The 14,074-nt window shown below is 45.7% G+C and overlaps 1 protein-coding gene across 3 annotated transcripts in view; it reads right to left on the bottom strand.

Annotated features, from left to right (window-relative positions):
• Positions 1–14,074, bottom strand: part of CUL4B (cullin 4B) — a 581,072-nt gene that overhangs the window by 157,267 nt on the left and 409,731 nt on the right. For all 3 annotated transcript variants that reach the window (XM_069212058.1, XM_069212066.1, XM_069212075.1), the window contains one exon: positions 6,059–6,172. In XM_069212058.1, the coding sequence (XP_069068159.1) occupies positions 6,059–6,172 (114 nt within the window). The remainder of the gene's footprint in view (positions 1–6,058; positions 6,173–14,074) is intronic.

The following is a 14,074-nucleotide window of genomic DNA, read 5'->3' as shown; positions in this document are numbered from 1 at the left end:
CTTGGTTTGTCCCAAATGTCCAGCAAGGGGAATGTCATGGGCCAATGTTAGGATGAACTCTCTGAACAGCTGAGGCACTACCACTCTCCTAGTGGCACCAGGTTTGGGGTCTCTGGCCTCAGTGTACAGGAGTCCATCTTCCCAATAGACCCTATGCGTTCCATTTTTCTTGCCTTTGGACTCTTCAGCAGCTTGCTGCCTAAGGCCTTCAAGAGAGGGACAGGTTTCTTGTCCCTTACACAGCTCCTCCCTGGAGGGTCCCCCTGGGCCTAAGAGCTCAACCTGGTAAGGTTCAAGCTCCAAAGGCTCAGTTCCCTCAGAGGGCAGAACTTCTTCCTGAGAAGAGAGGTTCCCTTTCTTTTGCTGTGTTGCAGTTGGTTTCCCAACTGACTTTCCTGTTCTCTTGGTAGGCTGGGCCATTTTTCCAGACTCCAGCTCTACTTTTTCACCCTGTGCCTTGCATTGTGCTCTTGTTTTCACACACACCAGTTCAGGGATACCCAGCATTGCTGCATGGGTTTTTAGTTCTACCTCAGCCCATGCTGAGGACTCCAGGTCATTTCCAAGCAGACAGTCCACTGGGATATTTGAGGAGACCACCACCTGTTTCAGGCCATTGACCCCTCCCCATTCTAAAGTAACCATTGCCATGGGATGTACTTTTCTCTGATTGTCAGCGTTGGTGACTGTGTAAGTTTTTCCAGTCAGGTATTGGCCAGGGGAAACCAGTTTCTCTGTCACCATGGTGACACTGGCACCTGTATCCCTCAGGCCCTCTATTCTAGTCCCATTAATTAAGAGTTGCTGTCTGTATTTTTGCATGTTAGGCGGCCAGACAGCTAGTGTGGCTAAATCCACCCCACCCTCAGAAACTAGAGTAGCTTCAGTGTGGACCCTGATTTGCTCTGGGCACACTGTTGATCCCACTTGGAGACTAGCCATACCAGTGTTACCTGGATGGGAGTTTGGAGTGGAACCTTTCTTGGGACAGGCCTTGTCTCCAGTTTGGTGTCCATGCTGTTTACAGCTATGACACCAGGCCTTTTTGGGATCAAAGTTTTTACCCTTGTACCCATTGTTTTGTGAAGAGGCTCTGGGCCCACCCTCCTGTGCAGGTTTTTGGGGGCCTGTAGAAGACTCTTTACTATTTTTAGTTTTGGTTGTCTCATCACCCTTCCCCTGGGGAGTCTTTGTGACCCCTTTCTTTTGGTCACCCCCTGTTGAAGTCTTGGACACCCTTGTCTTGACCCAATGGTCCGCCTTCTTTCCCAATTCTTGGGGAGAAATTGGTCCTAGGTCTACCAGATGCTGATGCAGTTTATCATTGAAACAATTACTTAACAGGTGTTCTTTCACAAATAAATTGTACAGCCCATCATAATTACTTACACCACTGCCTTGAATCCAACCATCTAGTGTTTTCACTGAGTAGTCAACAAAGTCAACCCAGGTCTGGCTCGAGGATTTTTGAGCCCCCCTGAACCTAATCCTGTACTCCTCAGTGGAGAATCCAAAGCCCTCAATCAGGGTACCCTTCATGAGGTCATAAGATTCTGCATCTTGTCCAGAGAGTGTGAGGAGTCTATCCCTACACTTTCCTGTGAACATTTCCCAAAGGAGAGCACCCCAGTGAGATCTGTTCACTTTTCTGGTTACACAAGCCCTCTCAAAAGCTGTGAACCATTTGGTGATGTCATCACCATCTTCATATTTAGTTACAATCCCTTTAGGGATTTTCAACATGTCAGGAGAATCTCTGACCCTATTTATGTTGCTGCCACCATTGATGGGTCCTAGGCCCATCTCTTGTCTTTCCCTCTCTATGGCTAGGATCTGTCTTTCCAAAGCCAATCTTTTGGCCATCCTGGCTAACTGGATGTCCTCTTCACTGGGGTTATCCTCAGTGATTTCAGAGGTGTTGGTCTCTCCTGTGAGGGAACCAGCATCTCTGACTATTATTTTTGGAGTCAGGGTTTGAGGGACCCTGTTCTCCCTAGATAGGACTGGTAGGGGGGAATTGTCCTCCAAGTCACTATCCTCTTCCTCTGAGTTGCCACCCTCAGAGGGGTTGGCCTTTTCAAACTCTGCCAAAAGCTCCTGGAGCTGTATTTTGGTAGGTTTGGGGCCCATTGTTATTTTCTTTATTTTACAGAGTGACCTTAGCTCCCTCATCTTAAGATGGAGGTAAGGTGTGGTGTCGAGTTCCACCACAGTCACATCTGTGCTAGACATTTTGCTTCTAAAAGTTGGAATACTTTTTAAGAATCTACAACTGGTTCTAGAATCTAATTCAAACTTTTACAAACTTTTAAACTCTAAAAGAAATGCTAAACAGGATCTAACACAAGGCCCTAGCAGGTCTTTTAAGAATTTAGAAAACTTTTCAAATTGCAAAAATCAATTTCTAATGACAATTTTGGAATTTGTCGTGTGATCAGGTATTGGCTGAGTAGTCCAGCAAATGCAAAGTCTTGTACCCCACCGCTGATCCACCAATGTAGGAAGTTGGCTCTGTATGTGCTATTTCAAAGTAAGGAATGGCATGCACAGAGTCCAAGGGTTCCCCTTAGAGGTAAAATAGTGGTAAAAAGAGATAATACTAATGCTCTATTTTGTGGTAGTGTGGTCGAGCAGTAGGCTTATCCAAGGAGTAGTGTTAAGCATTTGTTGTACATACACATAGACAATAAATGAGGTACACACACTCAGAGACAAATCCAGCCAATAGGTTTTTATATAGAAAAAAATATCTTTCCTTAGTTCATTTTAAGAACCACAGGTTCAAATTCTACATGTAATATCTCATTCGAAAGGTATTGCAGGTAAGTACTTTAGGAACTTTAAAGCATAAAAATTGCATGTATACTTTACAAGTTATTGACAAATAGCTGTTTTAAAAGTGGACACTTAGTGCAATTTTTCACAGTTCCTAGGGGAGGTAAGTATTTGTTAGGTTAACCAGGTAAGTAAGACACTTACAGGGCTTAGTTCTTGGTCCAAGGTAGCCCACCGTTGGGGGTTCAGAGCAACCCCAAAGTCACCACACCAGCAGCTCAGGGCCGGTCAGGTGCAGAGTTCAAAGTGGTGCCCAAAACACATAGGCTAGAATGGAGAGAAGGGGGTGCCCCGGTTCCGGTCGGCTTGCAGGTAAGTACCCGCGTCTTCGGAGGGCAGACCAGGGGGGTTTTGTAGGGCACCGGGGGGGACACAAGTCCACACCGAGATTTCACCCTCAGCAGCGCGGGGGCGGCCGGGTGCAGTGTAGAAACAAGCGTCGGGTTTTCAATGTTAGTCTATGAGAGATCTCGGGATCTCTTCAGCGCTGCAGGCAGGCAAGGGGGGGATTCCTCGGGGAAACCTCCACTTGGGCGAGGGAGAGGGACTCCTGGGGGTCACTCCTCCAGTGAAAGTCCGGTCCTTCAGGTCCTGGGGGCTGCGGGTGCAGGGTCTCTCCCAGGCGTCGGGACTTTAGGTTCAAAGAGTCGCGGTCAGGGGAAGCCTCGGGATTCCCTCTGCAGGCGGCGCTGTGGGGGCTCAGGGGGGACAGGTTTTGGTACTCACAGTATCAGAGTAGTCCTGGGGTCCCTCCTGAGATGTTGGATCGCCACCAGCCGAGTCGGGGTCGCCGGGTGCAGTGTGGCAAGTCTCACGCTTCTTGCGGGGAGCTGGCAGGGTTCTTTAAAGCTGCTGGAAACAAAGTTGCAGCTTTTCTTGGAGCAGGTCCGCTGTCCTCGGGAGTTTCTTGTCTTTTCGAAGCAGGGGCAGTCCTCAGAGGATGTCGAGGTCGCTGGTCCCTTTGGAAGGCGTCGCTGGAGCAGGATCTTTGGAAGGCAGGAGACAGGCCGGTGAGTTTCTGGAGCCAAGGCAGTTGTCGTCTTCTGGTCTTCCGCTGCAGGGGTTTTCAGCTGGGCAGTCCTTCTTCTTGTAGTTGCAGGAATCTAATTTTCTAGGGTTCAGGGTAGCCCTTAAATACTAAATTTAAGGGCGTGTTTAGGTCTGGGGGGTTAGTAGCCAATGGCTACTAGCCCTGAGGGTGGGTACACCCTCTTTGTGCCTCCTCCCAAGGGGAGGGGGTCACAATCCTAACCCTATTGGGGGAATCCTCCATCTGCAAGATGGAGGATTTCTAAAAGTTAGAGTCACCTCAGCTCAGGACACCTTAGGGGCTGTCCTGACTGGCCAGTGACTCCTCCTTGTTATTCTCATTATTTTCTCCGGCCTTGCCGCCAAAAGTGGGGCCTGGCCGGAGGGGGCGGGGAACTCCACTAGCTGGAGTGTCCTGCTGGGTTGGCACAAAGGAGGTGAGCCTTTGAGGCTCACCGCCAGGTGTGACAATTCCTGCCTGGGAGAGGTGTTAGCATCTCCACCCAGTGCAGGCTTTGTTACTGGCCTCAGAGTGACAAAGGCACTCTCCCCATGGGGCCAGCAACATGTCTCGGTTTGTGGCAGGCTTCTAAAACTAGTCAGCCTACACAGATAGTCGGTTAAGTTTCAGGGGGCACCTCTAAGGTGCCCTCTGTGGTGTATTTTACAATAAAATGTACACTGGCATCAGTGTGCATTTATTGTGCTGAGAAGTTTGATACCAAACTTCCCAGTTTTCAGTGTAGCCATTATGGTGCTGTGGAGTTCGTGTTTGACAGACTCCCAGACCATATACTCTTATGGCTACCCTGCACTTACAATGTCTAAGGTTTTATTTAGACACTGTAGGGGTACCATGCTCATGCACTGGTACCCTCACCTATGGTATAGTGCACCCTGCCTTAGGGCTGTAAGGCCTGCTAGAGGGGTGTCTTACCTATACTGCATAGGCAGTGAGAGGCTGGCATGGCACCCTGAGGGGAGTGCCATGTCGACTTACTCGTTTTGTCCTCACTAGCACACACAAGCTGGCAAGCAGTGTGTCTGTGCTGAGTGAGAGGTCTCCAGGGTGGCATAAGACATGCTGCAGCCCTTAGAGACCTTCCTTGGCATCAGGGCCCTTGGTACTAGAAGTACCAGTTACAAGGGACTTATCTGGATGCCAGGGTCTGCCAATTGTGGATACAAAAGTACAGGTTAGGGAAAGAACACTGGTGCTGGGGCCTGGTTAGCAGGCCTCAGCACACTTTCAATTGTAAACATAGCATCAGCAAAGGCAAAAAGTCAGGGGGCAACCATGCCAAGGAGGCATTTCCTTACAGCAGTGCTAAGGAAATTAGCCATCTCCCTACCCAGAGGGACAGGGGGCATCAGTTTAGACATTTAATGGAACTACACTGTGGAACATTAGCACAGATCACAGATATAGTTATCACTCATGTGCCACTATTCTCAGCCATAATAGCCTCACCCAAAAGCAAACTTTCAGTGTATGCAGATTTAAAAAGATGAAATTCTGAAATAGAGGCAGTCCTGAAGAGCATAATCAGCAGGCAACTGCAGCTTAGATATTATAAACTATCTGAAAGCTGGCAAAGCACAAACATGTGCCCTCAAAAGATCGAAAAAACGAGGCTTGAAAGTAAAACAGGCACACACATTTCTGAGTAAATTAAAATAAAACTTGGGTTTAAGGATGTCCTAAAGTGTAGATTTTATAAGCTACAGGTTCAAAATGGCAAACTGAGGGTGCCAGACAATATAGTATAAAGGTGCACAGACACTTAGCTAAATAAATAAAATACACAGTTACCTCTATAAGGACATATTCTTGACAATTTTAGGCTTTTTAAAAAGAAAAAGTGAGGAGCTGTGTGGGTTTTATACCATCGAAAGTCCCCCCCCCCAAAATAAATGCGCCCACCTAATCACACAAAATAAGACATCCTCCAATATTCCTATTTTCCCAATCACTAAAAACTAATTTCATGTCTGAAATAAGGTATAGTGGTAAATGCTTTTCACTGGTTATGGTGTGCATAGACACCTAAATCAGAGTGGTGAATGTTCAGGATCAACTTGCCAAAATGTTGCAAAGGTAGTTGGAAGGCAGGAAATTAGGTGTAACTACCTGAACATTAAGGAAACAGATTACATGCTGGCTCCAAAACACAATTATTACAAAATAACTTGCCTCTTTAAACTCTGCTTTCAATACACAGTGTCCCAATGTTGACTGCCATTGGAGCTTTCTACCACTGTGCTTTCCTAGATAGAAGGTCTTAAAAATCTCCTGGAGTTTTACCATCTAAAAGAAAAAACAGAAAAATACTGATAATCTTTGTGTTTATTCATTTAAAACATTCCATTCAATTCACCAAAGACACATGTACATATTGAACTTACACACATAGGAATTACAATATCTTTACTTTGTATTCAGACTGGAATTGTACTAAAATCCCGACAGAACTCCTTAATTGCTTACATCATTGCTACACTTTATTAGCTTACACATATGCATGCTAAACTTCACTACTGTCTTGGTAGGGTTAAACTTGGGGAAATAAGTTATGAAGGAAAAGCATGGAAAAAGGAGCGAGTAGGATGTGGCCAAGTAATCAGCTTAATTTGTCATTTTAAAACACATGTTCTGCCTTACACTTCTTTGTTCATAGTATGATTCATTAAGTAAGAAAGAGCAATACCAAAAGGTCAGTAACTTGTTCTCCTGATGGATTCTTCGAACAGTACCTACCCAAGATTGACAGTCTGTAGAATGGGGTCAAATCAAACGTCTTGCCGAACTGAGTGGACAAAGCGTCCTGCTGAACCTGGCTGCCAATGCAGTAATGCATTGTGAGAGTATGCACAGGGGCACATGTCACGGTCTCGCAGATATCAATGAAGGCCATCCCTCATACTAATGCAGCTGGTCATGGTGGAAAAGGCTGTCCTACGCTCTGGAGGCTGTTTCTTAGCTAATGCCTTGCACATCTCGATGCAGAGGACTAATCACCTCCAATGTGTCTCCTGCACAGCCTTCCCTTCTTTTGCTCCAGCAAACCCCACAAAAAGCTGATCGTCCACTCATTGAACCAGGGTACAATCAATTTAAAACCTCAAGACCCTTTTAGGATTTGACCAGTGGAGCCCTCCTCCTCCTCCTCTTTTGAGGGGTGAGAGGGAGCAAAGAACATCCGCAGGTTGATCAACTGCCAGACTTGGAATGGAGTTACAATGATACATAATTAAGGGACGCCAAACTAGAGGTGGCAAAGTTTATAGGACTCCGTGTTCCACTGTGCTTTAACAGAAATTCCAATGCGCAAAACTGTCTACAATTCATGTTTTCGTTGTGATGAATAGATGGAGCATATGGACAAATATGCTCTGTGCCAACTCAGGGTGTAAATGCCACAAGTGATCTGCTAGATGGTGGTGACTCCAACGTTGGGGAACCTGCCAGGTAGAGTGTGAGCCGGAATATGTTCTGCTCTAGTCACCTCCAGAGGCACACAGCCTCACAGACCTCAATGTGCCCTGCTTTATTCAGTATCTTAAGGCAGTAGTGTTGTAATTGAGGACCTGCACCCGCCTTCCCCTTGACAGATGATGGGAAAGCCTTCAAGGCCAAAGGAATGGTCTGCAGCTCCAATAGGTTAATGTGGAGCAGGCATCCGATGTAGACCAGAGGCTTCTGATCTCCACATCCTGAGAAGACCTCACCATCCTCAGTCAGGTAGTTACAAAAGTGACCACTGTTCGCTCTCAGTGGTGAACAGATGTAGGCTGTTTTAAGATAAATTGTGATTGGTCAGCAGGCACTGAAGGTTTTAGGCAGTCTCCCTCGAGACCTGGATGGGGCTACAAATGTGGCCATAATGCTGTTCCAATACAGTGCATGCATGGGCAATCTGGCACCACTGACAAGAAGAATGCATAAAGCTAAGAGGACAAGCAACCTCACAGCCATAGTTACTAGGATCCATGACCAAGCCCAAAATACTGTGATCAAAGCCCAAATGTTATGGACCGGTTTCTAGAAAGCCAAAAGCCCTGAACTCCATCTCAATTAATAGAAACCTGTGTGAGGAAATTAGGTGGGACTTAGACTTGTGTATGATGAAACCCAACAATATTAAAAGTTCCACTGTGATCCAGCGGTGGTCCACGATTGCCTGCCTTTAGCAGCCAGTCATCTAAGTACACAATACAGGAACTCACGACCTCCAAAGATGGACAGCAACCACCACAGCCATCACTTTGGTGAACACCCAAGGCGTGATGATGATGATGATGCCAAAGGAGAACATGGTAAAATTAAAATGCTCCTGGGCCATCCTGACCCACAGGTAATGCCTGTGAGACTGCATGGCTGGCATATGAAAATCAGCATACCTCAAGTCCAAGGACACCATCCAGTCATCCAGGTCCAGGTGCAGATACGGTACAAATTTGTCCTTCCTCAAGGCATTCAGGAGTTGTTAGTCCAGAATAGGCCTGTGGTTCCAAACCTTTTTCAGGACAAGGACCAAGGACCCTCTTACTGGCATCCTATGTGTAGATATGTAGTAGGATTGACAGACATTCTGCTGAAATTCTTTGAGGTCTGGTAGTAATATTGGGTGAAGAGGAGAGAAATGTTACGGCATAGTCTGTCTGAACAATTCGCCAGACTCAACTGTCAGATGTGATGGATCAGCAACACAAAAGTAAATGCGGACACGTCAATTCTTTTGGATTCCTTGTCCGGAGGATTGGTCAGAAATGAGTAAGGGTACACCTTGTTGGTTGAGGCCTGGACCATAAGGCTTTATGAGTGGGGTGCTTGGCATATAATCCAGATCACCAGCTGTTCGTCTGTGATGTCTGGCCACCTGCCTGTTAACAGGTGGGCAAGTGTAAGAAATCTGATAGTACCTGTAGGTGTAGTTTTGCAGCTTGAAGAATTTTCTTGATTTACATGGTGTGTATTATTCTGCCATCTAGTAGTTTGGTCTGGAATTCTCCAACATTTTATTTTTTTGGAGTCCTTCCTCTGGATGAGGCCACCTTTGGTCGTCATCTTCAGATATTTTTTTCTTTTTACTTCTTCCATCTCCTTGGTGAAGGTAGGTGGGTCGCTTGTGAATCCAGCCAAGTCTTCAAACTGCAAAACTACGCATACAGGTAAGTTTGGTAAAAACTGTGGATCTGTTCTCATGACAATTTTGTCCTTGTGAATCTGGAGATATGGTTCCTGAATTGTGAGTGCTTGCTCAAGAGGGCCTTTATTAAAGGAGTCTGTACCATATTTAGGTTCCATGATGGGAACCTTGCTTAATGGAGTGACCCTCTTTTCCCCTTCTAGGAAAAGCTTTATTACTGGAGCTGTGAAAAAGCTTCTATGTGGCCCCTTGTGTAAGCCACTACTGCTGCTAAATGTATTTTAATGAAGATTATGTTGGATTGCAGTCTAGAAGGTGTGTTGAATATTTTGGCACTGTCGACTTCTTCCTATTCTTTCTTAATACACCCCTTTTGAGGCACCATAAATAATATCGCTTGCATTTTGTGATGTAGCACTTTCTTGTTGGTTTTCTTGCCTCTCCCAGAACAGCCATTATCTTTTCTGGTAGTTGTAAATAGCTAAATTCTAGGTATTCAGGAGCTAGGCTGCCAGGCTCAAAGCCTCCTGTTCTGGATGAAGAACACCCTTTCTTTTTCTATAGATGTAGGAAGATGGCTCTGTATACACCATATCAAAAGGAGAAATAGTGTGCATAAAGTCCAGAGGTTACCCAGAGGCTTACAGAGGCTAATGTAGATAATACTAATGCTCTCCTTTGTGGCAGTGTGGTCGAGCAGTTAGGCTTATCTGAGGGTAGTGCAAAGCATTTGTTGTACACAAACAGCCAACAAAGAAAGCACCCACTCAATGACTAACTCCAGGTCAATGGTTTTTCTATAGCAAAAATATACTTTGTTTTTTTATTTGTAGAACCACAAGATTCAGTTTGCAGGTAAGTACATTTAGTAAGTATCCAACATATGTATCAACACCACCTTGTTTCAATTTGGCAAATTAAACAGTTTTCAAGAAAGTGGCAAATATTTGTTTTAAAACTTGACACTTTTTCCCTAGGAGGAAGAAAAGTTAGTACAGTTTTGAGGTAGATACAAGACTTACAGTTAAAGTCTCCAGGGGTTAGGATGCCCACAGGTTGTGGTTCAAGTTAACCCCAAAACACCCACCACCAGCAACACAGGACTGGCTGGGTGCAGAGGTCAAACACTATGCGGGACTTAAAACAGACCTATGGAGACTGGGGGCACTCTGAATCAGGCAAGTAGCAGCGTCTTCAGAGGGCATACCTGGGGGGTTTAGGTGAGCACTTGGGTTTGGGTGGGTGGGGGTGGTGGTGGAGGAGGGAGAGGGGTGTCGGGCACAGGTCAGCACCAAAAGCACATCTTCAGTGGCACAGGGGCGGAGGGTGCAAACAGCATGGGCTTTTCATTTGGGGCACCCCAGGGGTCATAAAGATGCAACAGGCAAGGTCCAGGGGGTGGGTTTCAGAAACCACAGGCTGGACCAGGAGGGCCAGCTGCTGGACGTCACTGGATCGGTGGTCTGATTCCACAAGGCCAGGGGGCTAAAGATGCAGGGGTACATTTGGGCATCGGGAATCTTCTTGCGGTTCTCTCATGGTCAGAGGGGTCCTCCGGATTTAGGCTGCAGGCATCGTCGTGTTGGACAGGAGGGGTCAGCCCAGGGTGGACACTAGGTCAGAAACAACAGGGGAGCAGCTGGTTGGGCCACTGGACACGGCCGTCGCGTGCAAAGTGGGCAGGACTTGCGGATCTGGGGCAGTTCTGGAGTCCTTTACTGGAGTTTCTTTCTGGACAGGGCTGCTGTCCACAGGAGATCTTGGTCCTCTGGGGTGCAGGTAGTACCTGATGCTTTTAAGAGGTCGCTGGTCCTGCAGGATGCCTTTTGGTAGCAGGGCTTCAGAAGCCAACAGGTGTCTTCAGTCTTCTCTGCTGGGGGTTAGCTTAGCAGTCCTTTCTTCTCGTCTTCTCGAGGTTGCCAGAAACTGGACAAGCAAGGTTCAGGGGAGCTCTTAAATCCTGGATTTAGGGGCGTTACAGGGGTCAGAGGGCAGCAGCCAGTACCAATACCCTGGGTACCTAGGTACCATATGCTAGGGAATTACATTTGTTCACCAGTATGCCAATTATGGGTATAAAAAAAAGCTTATCAGCAACCAAATTTAGGGGAGAGCACAGTCACTGGGCCCTGGTTAGCTGGATCCCATTGAACTACAGCCTAAACAAACTGACATCAGGCAAAAAGTGGGGGTAACTATGCTAGAAAGATGGCACTTTCCTAGGAGCAGTAACCTGTGGGTGTTGCAGTTGTTTGAAAAGTGTACGTAGCACTGCCAGGCCTATATTTGCTTGTGGGCATGCTAATACTTCCACACAGTAATGCTTAATGAAGGTGTATGGAGTTGATCATGTAGCTGTTTTACAGATTTCAGCTATTGCTATATGGCCCAAGAAAGCCAGAGATGTTCCTATTTTATAAGTAGTGCGCTCTAGGAGGTGTGGGCAAAAGTCGTTTTGTTTTGGCACAGCATGCTTGAATGCATTTAAATATCAATCTTGAAATGCTCGATTTGGATATGGGTTTCAGGTATTTGGTGTGCCAGCTGGCACAAAACCAAAATGGGAGTAGGTTCCATCAGCAGGGCATGGTTCACTGAATATGGTTAGATGAGAAAAGGAAGCCCGAAGGCTGCTTGAATTAAAGAATAACAGAATCAACAGGTGTTTGCGAAGGATGAGAGTGAAACATGAAAGAAAACAATACCAACGGGTATATAGAAATTGTAGGAAAGTGCCTCTTTTGATATGATCACCTCCAAACTTTTTGCTAGGTTTCTGGTGCAATTCCGACTGAAAGTGCACTGGGTTCCTGTTAACCAGGTCCCTAGTGGCAGATCTCTTTCCCCAAAACTCCAGTCGTGTTTCCCAAATTGGCAGAATCTTTTTAGCACCCACCATAAGTCCCTACTAAATGGTACCCTTGGTGCCTGGGGTGCTACCGAGGGTCCCCTAAGGGCTGCAGCACAATTTGTACCACCCTAAGGAACCCCTCACCAAGCATACGACAGGCTGCCATTGCAGGCTGCGTGTCTTGGTGCAGACAAAAGTGAAAACACGACATGGCACACAGCCTGTGTGCCATACCCCCTAACACTGCATTCAATATATGGAAGTCACCCTTCTAGCAGGCCTTATAAAGCTAAAGCAGGGTGCATTATATTACATGTGAGGGCATACCTGCATGAGTAGATATGCCCCTGCTATGTCTGTTGATTCTCACGTATAGTAAGTGACCAGGGAAGCCATTAAAAATACATGTGCTGGACACTGGTCAATACGAGTTTCCCAGCTACATGATGGCTTCTCTGGGTTTGGGATTGTTTAGAATCAAACATTTCAGATTAATAAACCCTCATTGATTCCAATGAGAGATTAAATAATAACTGAACCCACAGGGCACCTTAGAGATGCCCCCTAGAAACCTACCAGCTGCTAGTGTGTTCCCAGGCTGATCCTGACCAGTTCAGCCACCTTAGACATGTTTCTGGCCCCCCCAAAGTGAAAGCCAGCACTCTCGAGGAGCAGAGACAAAAGCCTGCACTGGGCAGGGGTGTTAGCAAAATCAATGGGAGCATTGCTGTTTCAACGGGGATTTCGAAGGGGAACCTTCCAATCAAGAAGACCATCCTCAAGAGGTTCCTGGGGGAGTACACACCAGGGGTTCCAGGCAAGCACACAACCATCACCTTCACAGCAAAACTGGCAGTACAACCAGCATGGGAAAAATACGTTTGAAGGAAGAGCAAGAGACAGGTCATACTTCAAGAGGAAGTTCAATGCCAGCAAATAATTGACTGCACTGCAACACAGAACAAGAATGCAACATATCAAAGCATCAAAACAAAATTCCATCGTAACTCACCAGTAGGTGGAAAAATAAAATGTGTTCTCCAGGAGTGGAGGACAATAATTTCAGACAAATGGGTTCTAAACTTAATAAAAAACAGGATATTGCATAGAATTAATAAAATTCCCACTTGCAAGAAAATAATTCATTTGAAGGAAGAAACAAATCGCCTTATAAAAGAAACCTTTGTTGCTAGACAAACATGCTATAGAAAGGGTATCAAGGGAACATATCAACAAAGGATATTAATCAACATTTTTCTTAATACCAAAGGTGGGCTGGACCCTACAGCCAATTCTAGACCTCGAATACATCAAAAAGAATTCATAAAGATTCAAAAAATCAAAATGACAACTTTATAGGAAATGATACCTCAACTTCAAAAAGAGGATTACATGGCAACTATAGACTTAAAGGATGTTTACATGCACATCCTGATGAATGAAAAACAAGAAATATCTAAGGCTTGTGATCGACAAAAAGCATTACTAGTTTTAAGTCTTGGCTTTTGGAATATAATCAGGACCTAAAGTATTTACAAAGTGTTTAGCAGTGGTTGCAGCACAACTCAGAAGGAAAGGGATATATGTGTATCCATACCTGGACGAAGGACTAGTGAGAGCACACTCTCACCAACAATGCAAACAGGATATTGCAGATGTGTTGGAGGCTCTACACACTTTAGGTTTCTCACGAAGCATAGAGAAGTCATCACCAGAACCTGTGAGAAAGGACTCAGTCCCTTTTAGAGGAAGCTCTCAGGTACCAGAGGGGGAAAGTTCTGACAGTGAGGACTGCATTCCTTTAATCACATATATAAGACTACATATAAGAGCAATCCATGAATGAGTTCAGAATCAATAGTCTCAAGTGATGGGGAGTTGGGAAGATCTAGTGTTTGTCACACAGAGGGTTCAGGAAAAAATGGCGGGGTTCAACAGGAAGAATACTACTCGGAGAAGACTCTTTCTGCAATCAACTCCAACAGTAATCATAACCACAGAGGCCTCACATACGGGTTGGGTTGGGGAGCTCACGTGGGCTCACTAAAAGTAAGAGGGATATCAACCAACCAGGATGCAGTCCAACTCATCAATTGGCTGGAATTAGACAGTTTGACTTGCCATGAAAGAATTCCAAAAGCACATTCATGGAACAATAGTATTAATTTAGACAGACAATACAACACCAATGTTCTTCATCATAAAACCG

Source organism: Pleurodeles waltl, chromosome 2_1, assembly GCF_031143425.1.
Source record: "Pleurodeles waltl isolate 20211129_DDA chromosome 2_1, aPleWal1.hap1.20221129, whole genome shotgun sequence".
NCBI lineage: Eukaryota > Metazoa > Chordata > Amphibia > Caudata > Salamandridae > Pleurodeles > Pleurodeles waltl.
Note: the sequence above shows the minus strand (reverse complement) of the source record. Positions and strands in the feature narration are given on the sequence as shown.